This window comes from Siphateles boraxobius, unplaced genomic scaffold, assembly GCF_051911475.1.
Source record: "Siphateles boraxobius isolate OS27281-9 unplaced genomic scaffold, OSU_SipBor_1 90, whole genome shotgun sequence".
NCBI lineage: Eukaryota > Metazoa > Chordata > Actinopteri > Cypriniformes > Leuciscidae > Siphateles > Siphateles boraxobius.
The window spans coordinates 1,177,299-1,189,823 of record NW_027509220.1 but is presented as its reverse complement, the minus strand read 5'-3'; the positions used below and the strand labels follow the sequence as shown (position 1 = coordinate 1,189,823).

At 44.1% G+C, this 12,525-nt stretch overlaps 1 protein-coding gene across 2 annotated transcripts in view; it reads left to right on the top strand.

The window, feature by feature from the left end:
* The window catches only part of antxr1c (ANTXR cell adhesion molecule 1c), a 45,940-nt gene extending 34,690 nt beyond the window's left edge, over positions 1 to 11,250 (top strand). The window contains exons 18-19 of one of the 2 annotated variants that reach the window (XR_013201258.1): positions 7,537 to 8,612; positions 9,147 to 11,250. Coding sequence is in view for 1 of the 2 variants with exons in the window: in XM_077224622.1 (XP_077080737.1) it covers positions 7,537 to 7,797 (261 nt within the window). In the remaining variant the exon portion in view is untranslated. Of the gene's footprint in view, positions 1 to 7,536 lie in introns of both variants that reach the window. The other variant, XM_077224622.1, reaches the window with a different exon arrangement.
* Positions 11,251 to 12,525: the final 1,275 nt, after the last annotated feature.

The following is a 12,525-nucleotide window of genomic DNA, read 5'->3' as shown; positions in this document are numbered from 1 at the left end:
TTGCCGGCCGGGCAGACGCCTCGACCTGTTTCCCGCCGAGGGCGCCCTCCTGCGGCTCCCGCCCCTCCCGCCCGGACCACGCAGCAGCCTCCACCCAGGGCCGGTCGCGGAGGAAGCCGTAAGAAGGCGCCACAGCCCTCTCCTGCCCCGCCCCCCGCTAAACGCCGGGCCAAGCGGCGCTCCTGAGACGGGCTGCTCAGGGATGATGGTTGTTTCGCAGGAGGTGGTAGCAGGACCACTCCTTCCCCCGGTGGAGGGCCGGGGGAGAATCTTTTGTTCTCCACTCCCCGCTGCTCACCCACGGGTGGGCAGCACCCTAATGTGGTTAAAGTCAGAAACAATCCCCTCTTCCCTGAGCTCACAGAGTTCTCGGGCGACACAGAGCGCCGCCCACAAGCCGTGCTCTCCTCGCCCCCCTCTGTCCCAGAGGCGGTTGACACGGCGTGCCGTCCACGGACCGCTTCGCCCCTGTCCCCCTCTGTCGCCAGACCCCTGGCAGAGCAGGCCCCCGCGGGACGACCAGCCTGGTCCTCCCCTGGCCCCCTCTGCCAGGGCGCGGTTGCTAACTGTGCCCCCTCTCCGGGCCGCTATGCCGTCCACATCTGGGCCAGTTACTCCGCTTCGCTGCCCCTCCGGGGGGACGCCTGTGGCTCGCATGATCCCGTTGGTTCAGTTCCTGGGAGCCTGGCTAGAGCTTCCCCGTCTGTCCCACTGGATCGCGCGTACCGTCAGGCTCGGCTATGCGATTCAGTTCGCACATCTCCTCCCCGCTTCAGGGGAGTCCGCTCCACTTTGGTCGGTGGCAATGCCCCTATCATGAGAGCAGAGATTGCCACCCTGCTGGCGAAGGGTGCAATCGAGACTGTCCCTCCAGCCGAGATGAGGTCCGGTGAAAGAACCAGAACCGAGAACCGAGCGCGCGCAGTCACTGCTGACTTGCCTAAGACAATTCGAGGGCAAGAGTGCGGTTCCACTGAAACTTTTTCAGAGGCTCCTGGAGCATATGGCATCTGCAGCCGCGGTCACGCCGCTCGGATTGCTTCATATGAGACCGCTTCAGCTTTGGCTTCGCGACCGAGTCCCGAGGTGGGCATGGCAACACGGCACGTTCCGAGTACCAGTTACTCCGACCTGCCGTCAGTTCTTCACCCCGTGGGCGAACCTCGGTTTTCTCAGGGCCGGTGTCCCCCTGGCACGAGCTTCCCGGCATGTTGTTGTCTCAACAGATGCCTCCACCACGGGCTGGGGCGCCATGTGCAATGGACATGCTGCTGCGGGCTCCTGGACAGGACCCCAGCGGCTGTGGCATGTCAATTGCCTCGAGTTGTTGGCAGTACGCCTTGCCCTGCACCGCTTCCTGGCGTTGCTCAGGGGTCAACACGTACTAGTCCGTTCAGACAATACCGCCACTGTAGCGTACATCAACCATCAAGGTGGTCTACGCTACCGCCGTATGTCACAACTCGCTCGCCACCTCCTCCTATGGAGTCAGAAGCATCTGAGGTCGCTTCGAGCCATCTTCATTCCCGGAGCGCTGAACTGTGCAGCCGACGAGCTCTCACGGCTTCAGCCCCTCCCTGGAGAATGGCGACTCCATCCCCAGTCGGTTCAGCTGATTTGGGACCAGTTCGGGGACGCGCAGATAGATCTGTTTGCCTCTCACGACTCGACCCATTGCGCCCAGTTCTATTCCCTGACCGAGGGCACGCTCGGCACGGATGCTCTGGCGCACAGCTGGCCGCAGGGCCGCAAGTATGCGTTTCCCCCAGTGAGCCTTCTTGCGCACACTTTGCGCAAGGTCAGGGAGGACGAGGAGCAGGTCATTCCGGTTGCCCCTTACTGGCCCATCCGGACCTGGTTCCCCGAACTAGTACTCCTCGCGACAGCACCTCCCTGGCCGATCCCTCTGAGGAAGAACCTTCTTTCTCAGGGACGGGGCACCCTATGGCACCCTCGTCCCGATCTTTGGAACCTCCACGTGTGGCTCCTGGATGGGACGAGGCAGGTTTGAGTACCCTACCACCAACGGTGGTGGCTACCATCACTTCCGCTAGAGCGTCGTCCACGAGACACGTCTATACGTTGAAGTGGAACCTCTTCGTCAACTGGTGCTCTTCTCACCGAGAAGACCCCCGGAGATGCTCGATCAGTGTTGTGCTTTCCTTCCTTCAACAGGGGCTGGAGCGAAGGCTGTCTCCCTCCACCCTGAAGGTCTATGTTGCCGCCATTGCCGCACATCATGACCTCATCGAAGGTAAGTCGGTGGGGAAGCACGACCTGGTCATCAGGTTCCTGAGAGGAGCGAGGAGACTAAATCCTCCTCGTCCTCCTCTCGTTCCCTCTTGGGACCTCTCAGTGGTTCTAACTGCCCTGAAGAGTGCTCCCTTTGAGCCCCTGCAATCAGTCGAGCTTAAGTTCCTGTCTATGAAGACAGCGCTCCTGGTTGCACTGGCCTCCATCAAGAGGGTTGGGGACATGCACGCATTCTCCGTTGACGAAGCGTGCCTGGAATTTGGGCCGGCTTCCTCTCACGTGATCCTGAGACCCCGGCCTGGATATGTGCCCAAGGTTCCTACCACTCCCTTTCGGGACCAGGTGGTGAACCTGCAAGCGCTGCCCTCGGAGGAGGCAAACCCAGCCTTGGCACTGCTCTGTCCAGTACGCGCTCTCCGCGCCTATGTAGACAGAACGCAGTGTTTCAGGACCTCAGACCAGCTCTTTGTCTGTTATGGTGGGAAGCTGTAGGGAAAGGCTCTCTCCAAGCAAAGGTTGTCTCACTGGATAGTGGACACCATTGCTTTGGCTTACCAGCAGCAAGGTCGACCGTGCCCCCTTGGTGTGACTGCCCACTCCACCCGGAGTGTGGCGTCCTCTTGGGCTCTAGCGCATGGCGCCTCGCTAACAGACATCTGCAGAGCTGCAGGCTGGGCGACACCTAACACATTCGCCAGATTCTATAATCTCCGAGTGGAGCCTGTGTCCTCTCGTGTACTCGCTTCAACCAGCTAGTACCGGACCCGCTCAGGTGTCTTCGCTTGCTCGCCATTCCACTCCACGGACTGGATACGTGCGATACTTTCCTCAGGTGAGCTTCTCCGAAAGCCCTGAGCTCCTCCAGCACTCCTGACGTCGGCGCCAGTGTCTATTGCCTGTGCGTTGGCTAGGTGCCTCCCGTGTGCATGGTCCCTCCTCTGAGCGACCCCCACATGTGTATTTCCACTGTAAGCCTCTCTGAGCGTGTGTCTTTCCCTTGGCAAGCCACCTTGCCACCCCTGGGGTTGAAATATTCCACCTGCGGCTGGACACCCCAGTGTTTTCCATATGCTTCCTTCGGGTCATATGTGTATTCTCTAAGTCCCCCCCCCTCCGGGCTGGCATTAATTGCATACTTCCCCTAAGCTTGGGATATGCTTCCCAGTGTACCTTGGTATTCCTGTGATATATGGAGTCCTTTGTCCAGGCTGACAGGGATCTCGATTTACGCAGGGCACTGGAAGACAGCTGAGAAGTTGGCGTGATTAGACTGGTAACCCCATTCGTCGTCATCCGACGTAACTCGGAGTGACAACGAAAGGGAACGTCTACGGTTACGTATGTAACCCTCGTTCCCTGAGTAGGGAACGGAGACGTTACGTCTGCCTGCCACTTTCCGCTGTACCGCGGGGATCGCCTGAGCTCAGTCTTGGCTCCTCAGCGAAGAAACATATCTGCTTGCTGCCGGCTTCCTCCTTTTATACCCACGAGGTGGGGCGGAGTTACGCCATGCAAATTCCGCAGACCCATGGCATTTCCTTGCCATTGGCTCGTTTTGTAATACTCGAAGTTGATAGGCTTTCTAAGCGAAACCCCATTCGTCGTCATCCGACGTAACGTCTCCGTTCCCTACTCAGGGAAAGAGGGTTACATACGTAACCGTAGACGTTTTTTTGTTTTACATCACGGGTCGGTAAATGTTACCATCATGACTGTCTTTTCTGAGGTAAATGTAAAGTTACATGACATCGTTTACAAGCTCTAGAGGAACTGAGACAAGTTGACCGATTGATATTCTGTGCATACAATAGTTCTTGTCAGTCAGTCAGTCACCTTCATTTATATAGCGCTTTTAACAATATGGACTGTTTCAAAGCAGCTTTACTGTGATTGTCCAGATTGTTATTGTCCAGTTAAAGTTATTTTTGATTGATCGACTTCCGTCGCAACGATCATTAGTTATTAGCTTAGGGGCCGCTAACACGACACCGTTCTAACAGAAAACCTTTAATGTGATCCGACCGCTCATTTGCATAAAACAGTTCCTGGTGGCTCTGAGAATTTTTTATCGCTTCCGTGGAGCCACGTGAATCACAATTATCCCTACAACATTTTATCAGTACAGAGGTAAAGGGAAGGAGGCCTTCACAGGGGAGAGACTAGTGACACTTCAGGACTGCGTTGTCGTCGTGTCCAGACGCAGGTCCTTAATTAGATCCGGATACGGCCTGGATCCGGCGGACTGCGGTAAACCTCGGGATAAACAGAGAGACAAATATTAGCGTAGACACAATCCTTCTTATGATGTACAAAGTACATCAGGATTTATGGGAAGTGTTCCCGGTTCCGGCTGACCTAATCTATGCAGCCTAATATTGAATTATAGAAGTCTATAATGTGTTATGGGTATGCTAGGTCAAAGAGATGTGTTTTTAGTCTAGATTTGAACTGACAGACTGTGTCTGCTTCCCGGACAATGTTAGGAAGATTGTTCCAAAGTTTTGGTGCTAAATAGGAAAAGGATCTACCTCCAGCAGTCGATTTTGATATTCTAGGTATTATCAACTGGCCAGAACTTTGAGATCGTAATAGACGTGAAGGACTATAATGTGTTAAGAGCTCGCTCAAGTACTGGGGAGCCAAACCATTTAGTGCTTTGTAAGTAATCAGCAATATTTTAAAATTTATACGATGTTTAATAGGGAGCCAATGCAGTGTTGACAGAACCGGGCTAATATGGTCATACTTCCTGGTTCTGGTAAGAACTCTAGCGGCTGCGTTTTGAACTAGCTGTAGTTTGTTTATTAAGCGTGCAGGGCAACCACCCAGTGGAGCATTACAATAATCTAACCTTGATGTGTTGAACGCATGGACTAACAGTTCTGCATTTGTCATTGAGCATATTACGTAATTTAGATGTATTTTTTAGATGGAAAAATGCAGTTTTACAGATACTATTCCCGTGACTTTCAAATGAAAGATTGCTATCAAAGAGCACACCCAGGTTTCTAACCGACGACGAGGACTTGACAGAGCAGCCATCAAGTCAAGTTTTTGAACCAACTGTTTTAATAGCCTGGAGTGAACGGTTGCATGATGCAGAGGAATGGTTTCACCTCCTCATCCTGTAATGGCCTGGGTCAATCCGCTGCTCTGCGGTTTGTGACGAGAGGGCTGAAAAATGCCCAGACTGACTCTTTTCTCTCTCGTTCTTTCGGACTAAGGAAAACAAATGAAACGGGCATCATTTCCTGTCTACAATTGCATTAAGAGGACATAAAATGTATCCTGCAGTGGATGAAGAACTCGCACCACCGCCATAAGTTGAAAACAAGGTCATGGCAATGCTTTTACGAGTTTCGCCCTCTTGATTCATGCAATTTGTCTTTCTTAAACAAGCATATTCCTGTCACTTTTCAACTTTCTGTGCTTGCCTCAGGTTTTGGCTTTACCTAGTGTGGAAACAAGGTTTAATGCTGTTTAGATTGAATTCTTTTGGTTCGTTTTGGAGTATGTGTGTGCATATGTTTGTCTGACGTCTATAGTGTATCATTATCTCTCCTCGGTCTGTTTTTCTCATTTGTGCCCTGGTTAAGCTCTCTTCCTCATGCCTGTCTTCAATCCCATAATGCACAGGGATCAGCTTTCCATTGGCTGTCCCAGCAGCTCTGACGTGAAATCTTGAAGTTTGCCTTTCGGTTTTGCACAGCACTCACTTTACACCCTCACTCTGGTGGAGGTTTGAGGATGAGGTCATGTATAAAACGGCCACATCAAACATCTACGACACGGTCTTGAGACTGACTTCAGACTGCTTTATGACCCAGCTATAATTGCAGTTGTGTGAGGAGGTCGTTTTCCTCTGGCATATTTGTTGCTTTGCCATGAGGGAAGGACTATTACAACAAACATCCTTCAAAACACCTACTTCACCTGTCATTATGCAGCCTTAAATGAGATTTGACGTTAAGGTCAACTCATTTTACTTTCATAATGTGACGTATAATGAAACAGAACAGTTGAGTTCATCCATCAGGAACTGATCGGATGTTGAAAAGGACTGGTGACTATATGACTGGTGGTTGGAGGAGATGGGTTATAAATAACAGCTTGATGATGTCAACCAAAAAGAAAAGAAAATAAAAATTTATTTTTTCTCCTTTTGAATAACATGCACATAAGATGCATACACAATAAGACCAGAAATAATTATTAAAGTAAATAAGTAAATCAAAAATTGATTTTTTTTTGTTGCTTAAAAGCAGATTGAATCATGTACAGTAAGACCAGAAATATTAAGTGAATCAATATAGTTTGATTGTTTTCATGTTTGATTTTAATTTAATTAATTATAGTATATATGAAAAGAAAATAAATCCATCTAAATATACATATAATATTCTTTTCATATGTTATATAATAAATATAAATCCATCACATTATGAAACTTAATTAGTTATGAATAATGCCCAATAGGACCAGGAATATTTATTACTAAAGTTTTGATTTAATCTTTGATTTCAGTTATCCTATTTATCATATTCTATATGAAATTAATATTAAATATAGGTAGGTAGATCGTAAATATAATACTATACATCACATTATGAAAGAAAAAGACAGTAAACAGCTAAATTAAAAGTTCTCTATTCTGATTATGTTATTTTTTATTATTATGTTAAATATAATTTAAATATAATACGTTATAAATAATGTCAAGAATTTAAAAATATATATAAGGTGAACTATTGATTTGTGCACAGTAAGATTTGGAATATTTATTAAGAACGTAAATAGGCAAATATTAAATAGTTTTACTGATATATTGAATTCACTTTTATAGATTTTCAACTAATATTTATATTTTATTTATTTCAGCTTAATTTCATTTAACAGAAATGTTTTTAATAGTTTAGTTTTTTTTAGTAAATGATAATAATTCGGATTTTATGTTGAATCATATGTAAAGCATATTAAATATATATTTAGATTTTTTTTTAAAAGCTTTTTTTTTTTTTGTGAAGTACAGGCGTTTTTTCTTCTTTCTTTTTTTCTTTGGGGTTATAGAGGACTTTCCATGATGCATAATTTACAACTGTGGGTGATTTCATCTGTGGTTTTCACAGCGCTTCAGCTAGCTTGTGAGATCTTGTGAGCCAAAGCAAGAACGACTCTGGGTGTCATTCTGGAAAATAGGACGAAGCAATGCTTGCGTATTGGAAAGTGTCCACCTTCAACAGAGCAGATTACCTCACGTTGTTTCTCTTGTTGTTCTCTCCTCAGGGTCGATGTATCAACTTTACACGAGTGAAGGAGGAGGCGGCAGCGGCAGCTAAAGCTCCTCCACGAGCTCAAAGCCCACCTCCACCTCCACCAGACTATCAGCCGGTTCCCAGTCCAGTGTCCTCTCCTCCCAACAGCCCTCCTCCGAGAGGACCACCCCTAACCCAATCTCCACCGGGTCCCCCACCCGCCCGAATCCCACCCGGACCCCCCTGTCCCCCTCCGTCACGGGCCCCACCCAGCCTCGACGGCAGACCATGAGAGAAAGATCCAGCCTCCAGTGCAATTCATCCCTACAGCCAAACTAAATGCTCCTCTTGCCAAAAAACGCACGTGGTATTTATCAGTCAGGTTCGATTAGGATGTGGTGTGTAGTTTGTTGCTGGACAGCAAAAAAAAAAAAGTAAGAAAAGCAAAAAGTCGTGACAAAAAAATTCAACTACTGAGTTTTCAGATTAAAAGGGACCGTTTTTAGCTTTAGAATGACTGAAGGGCTTCTTTTTATTGAGGCTGGACGAATCATCGTAATTATTCCCATCAAGCCAAAGTGGTTTAAAGCACATATGAATCCTATGAGCTTTCCGTATCATGCCAAAAATGTCCAAAATAACCAGTATTAGATGCTATGTTATATTGTACAGCATCCTGTGCCTCTACATTTAATTAGTTTTTATTTGATTTTTTTATGTTGAGTCACGGATTTTACAGTTGTTGAGTTGCAGGTTCTCTCAGGTGAGTCTCTGACCCTGTACGAAGAGTCAATGTGGCCAAAGGGAAATATCATAGCCTGTCAAAAAGTAGGATGAATGCAAGTGATGAATGTGTAAAGGCATTTCTTTTACTGTAGTATCGCAATTAATGTCATATTCCTGGTTCAGACTACACAATATCAGCCCGATTTTTGGCACAATCCATTTAATGAACGGGTGTTGTGGTGATTGCTATACAAAAATGGCTGCCGGAACGTGAGAATCAATCGTTTCATCTCCAATATTGGACGAGAACTGATGCCGAGTCCGCAACGTCCTGACAGAAAGACTTTAAATGAAATGTTGACATTTTTTTGGTCCTCCACAGTCCTTGTTTGTTTACGCTCTTGAGAAGTAAATCACTAGTCCCGCCTTCTTGATGACATCACTCACATCGTTAAAGACGGCAAACGATGATTGAACGTGTGCTTCCCGTCACTGACTGCAAAGTCTTAGTTATCAGACGCAGTGACTATCGTAACAGAACAAAAAATATTGTGTAGTCTGAACCCGGCATTAGTATGTCACACGATCTTTGGTTTAGGTAAAACTGGTGTGCAGGATTTGTCTCAAATCACTCGGTTGCTGGAATTTTGACTGATTCTTGAAGGTGCAAAAGTTGGATACAAGTATGTTTTCAACTCTATTCCAGATCTTTATCTGGGTGAATCTCATGAAAACATGTCCTGTGGCCGGTTGCATCAAATGCTACTTCTTAGACGTCGTCTTACATGTTAGTCATCTCATTTTTTTTCTTTAAGACTAATCTGAATCTGAAGAATAGATTGATAACTCCTTGGAAAACTGCTAGTTGGTCTTAAGACAGTCTTATAGTGGCTAAGTTTATGCAACTGGCCACAGGTCACATTTCAACCCAAAATGAAAAAAATTTTTTTTATTTTTTTGCGTAAAGAAAACGAAACCTATTTTAAGGACCATTAAGCAGAGCTGCATGATTAATGTACGAGATTGTGATCTCGATTCAAACACCAACACGATCTCATTCCTAAATGACGAAAAGTATATTAAAACGTAACAAATATTAAAGCTTTGACAAAAGAAGATTCAAATCTGTGTTCATGCTGCCACTGAGAGATCAGCTTTTAAACCACACTGTATCATTATTTCTGTGATAAAGTAATTCAAATTATCACAGAAGAACTGGGATATATAAACACTGATGTCTACGGATGTGATTCAAATAAAACAAAACACCTTTTGAAAGTAACTTGACGCTTCAAATAACGATTGTATTGATTACATTGTTACACCAGTAGGTGGCGACAAATGACAGTTAAAAAAATGTATTTGTCATTGAATTGAAAAAAAAAATCATCCAGTAATGAAACAAGTGAAGTATTTATGAGTGAGTCATTGAATCATTCATTCAACCCATTTTTTTTATTAAATATTTTAAATAGACTGCAGCAATTATCATTAGTCAGAACCTCTAGGAAATTACATGTTATTTTGTTTAATTGTCTGTTCAGAATCGTGATCTCTTTATCCATAATCGTGCAGCTCTACCATTAAGATTTTTTTGCATTGTAACATTATTTTCATCACAATTAAGCATATATCACCCCACAATTCTCATTACCATAATGCATCAAGATTAGTTTTTTGTAAATTAATAATAAAAAAAAATTTTGACATTATTTCCAGTGGTGATCTTCATTAGATTATCAGCATCGTAGTACAATATACAGTTATGTAATGTTGCGTAGTAAAAAAAAAAAAAATGAATCCAGCAAAAAAACTCAAACTTGCATCATTAGTAAATTTTATTAGCAATGATCCAAGTTTCAGTTTATATTAGTTTATATTGGACACACCTAATGATTCAGGTGTGCGAGGCACTATATTTTCTATGTAATAAATTTAAGAAATATGTAATATTTGCTTTATATTTATATCAGCATAAATTAAAGGAAGCACAACAAATATTAAAAAAATATATAAACACTAAATAAAATTAAAATAATTTATCATTATAATATAGAGTATTTTTATTTATTTTATTTTATTATTATTTTTTTCATTACAGTAATGAGAATAGGGTGGCATCCTAAATGGTCCTAAAGACAGGCTTCTTTTTCTCTAAGCAAACAAATACATTTTCCTTTTTTCCTGTGTTTTCTTATGATCGGGCATGTTCTTGGCAGGTTTCAAGTTTGTTCATTGTAAAGGTTTAAGCTCTAAGCGAATGCAAAGTCAGGTCAGTTCTTGTCATGTTTTCTGTATTCCGCAGCTGTACTGTACGTATGTTAATATTCATCATGTTTCCTTTGCATTTCATCGTCAAACATATTGCAACTGCAGGGCAGTTCACAGCATTTAATTTATTACCCCCATGCCTGAAGGAAGGTACTTGAATATGACAAGGTGTCCTCTGTTACAAGCAGGACACTGTGCATGAAACCAAAAAATATTAAAATGGAAAAAAAATCACTTTGCCTCAGATAACAGCCAGTGCCTTCTGTGTGTTTCATTGTTTTTTAATTACTTTTTTTTTTTTTTACGTCATTCAAGTATGATACAGTAGCACTGTTTATACTTTTGTTTTAATGAAAAGATTGGTGCATGAATTTTGTTTTCCCCTCTTTGTCATTAAAATTAAAACATTGTTCAGCTGTGAACAAGCTAAAACTTTCACCTCACCCTCATCGGTTATTCATATTAGGTATAATGCAGTCCAAACCGAAGCTATTGATGCCGACAACTGCAGTATGATGCTATAGGTTTGTGCTTTTGTTTGGATTTTTGTTTTATTTGCTTGTGGCAATCATTTGAAACATTGTGATCTGTACTATTCCACAGAAAAAAGTTGATACCAGAATTATAAATCACAATTATATTGTGTTATGATGTAATAAGTGTATTAACAACAATACTGATGCATCTATTGAAAGGCTCATAAAGTTTACTTTTTTCACAGTATTAATAAAGGTTGACTTTCAAGCTTTTACTGCATTTGTCTGGTTATTGGTTTGTCTACGTGTAAAAAGTGACGTGTAACGGCTCACGAGACCCTCTTTAGGATTTAATTAAGCACCTAAAGCTGCTTTTGTGGCCTTTGGAAATAGTTTGCTTTTGTAATGCAAACTGCTCAGTTCAGTGACTTTAATGAAGTTGTATGAAGATCAGCTACTGTACAAGTGTGTTTATATACAGTAATGTGAAAAATAAAAGACATCCTTTAGATTTGTATGGTTTTTACTTATTAGAACGTGTAAAAAAAATCATCTGGTCGTTAGCAGGTCTTAAAATGAGGTAAATACTGCCTCAGATGAGCAACCACACATGACATATCACACTGTGTCATTGTTTATTTAACAAAAATAAAGCCAAAATTTCACCTTGGGTGAAAAACAAAGTACACCCTGTGATTCAATTGCTTGTAGAGTCACTTTAAGCAGTAATACATTTAAGGAATCATTTTCTGTATGACAGTGTCAGTCTGTGGGGGAGTTTTGACCCGCTCTTCTTTACAGCGTTGCTTCAGTTCATTGAGGTTTGTGGGCATTTGTTTCTGCACAGCTCTTTAACCATCTGGGGTCTGAGGGGTTTTCTGGGCATTTTACATGCTCTGACATTTGTACTTATTTCTGTTACTTGTGACATTTTCATGGCTAAATTCTGATTACACTGTATTCAGCACAAACTCTAGAGTTTGAGAAAATTAAGTTTATGCATGGTTTGTGAAAAAACTAAATATTTTAGTCACTGAAATAAGGCCATAAAGGCCATACAGTTACGACTGTAACCCTGGATCCCTGAAGAGGGAACGAGACGCTGCGTCGAGACGCTGTGGGAATGCCCCTTCGTGATTGCATCATGAAGCACCTTTGAAATCAGTCCAATGGCGTGACGGACATCATGTGACGTCATAGACCAGGAAGCTATAGAGCACCCCTGAAAACAGACCGCGCTAGCTTCTGAACAGCCAAAGCAAGTCGATCACAGGCATGCAGGGAGTATGGCAGGGGGATGCAGCGTCTCGTTCCCTCTTCAGGGAACGAGGGTTACAGTCGTAGCCTGAGACGTTCCCTTTGAAGGGAACTCAAGATGCTGTGGGAACACTATACCCACGACGCCTGTCCGTGTGAAATATTTGTGCACAACAAGACGAAAGCACCTGCGCCCCGGGAGAGGAGCCGAAGTCAAGGCCAAAAACCTCACTAATGTGTGCGGCGAGGCAACCTCCTGCACATCACAAACAGATTGGAGGGAAACTCCT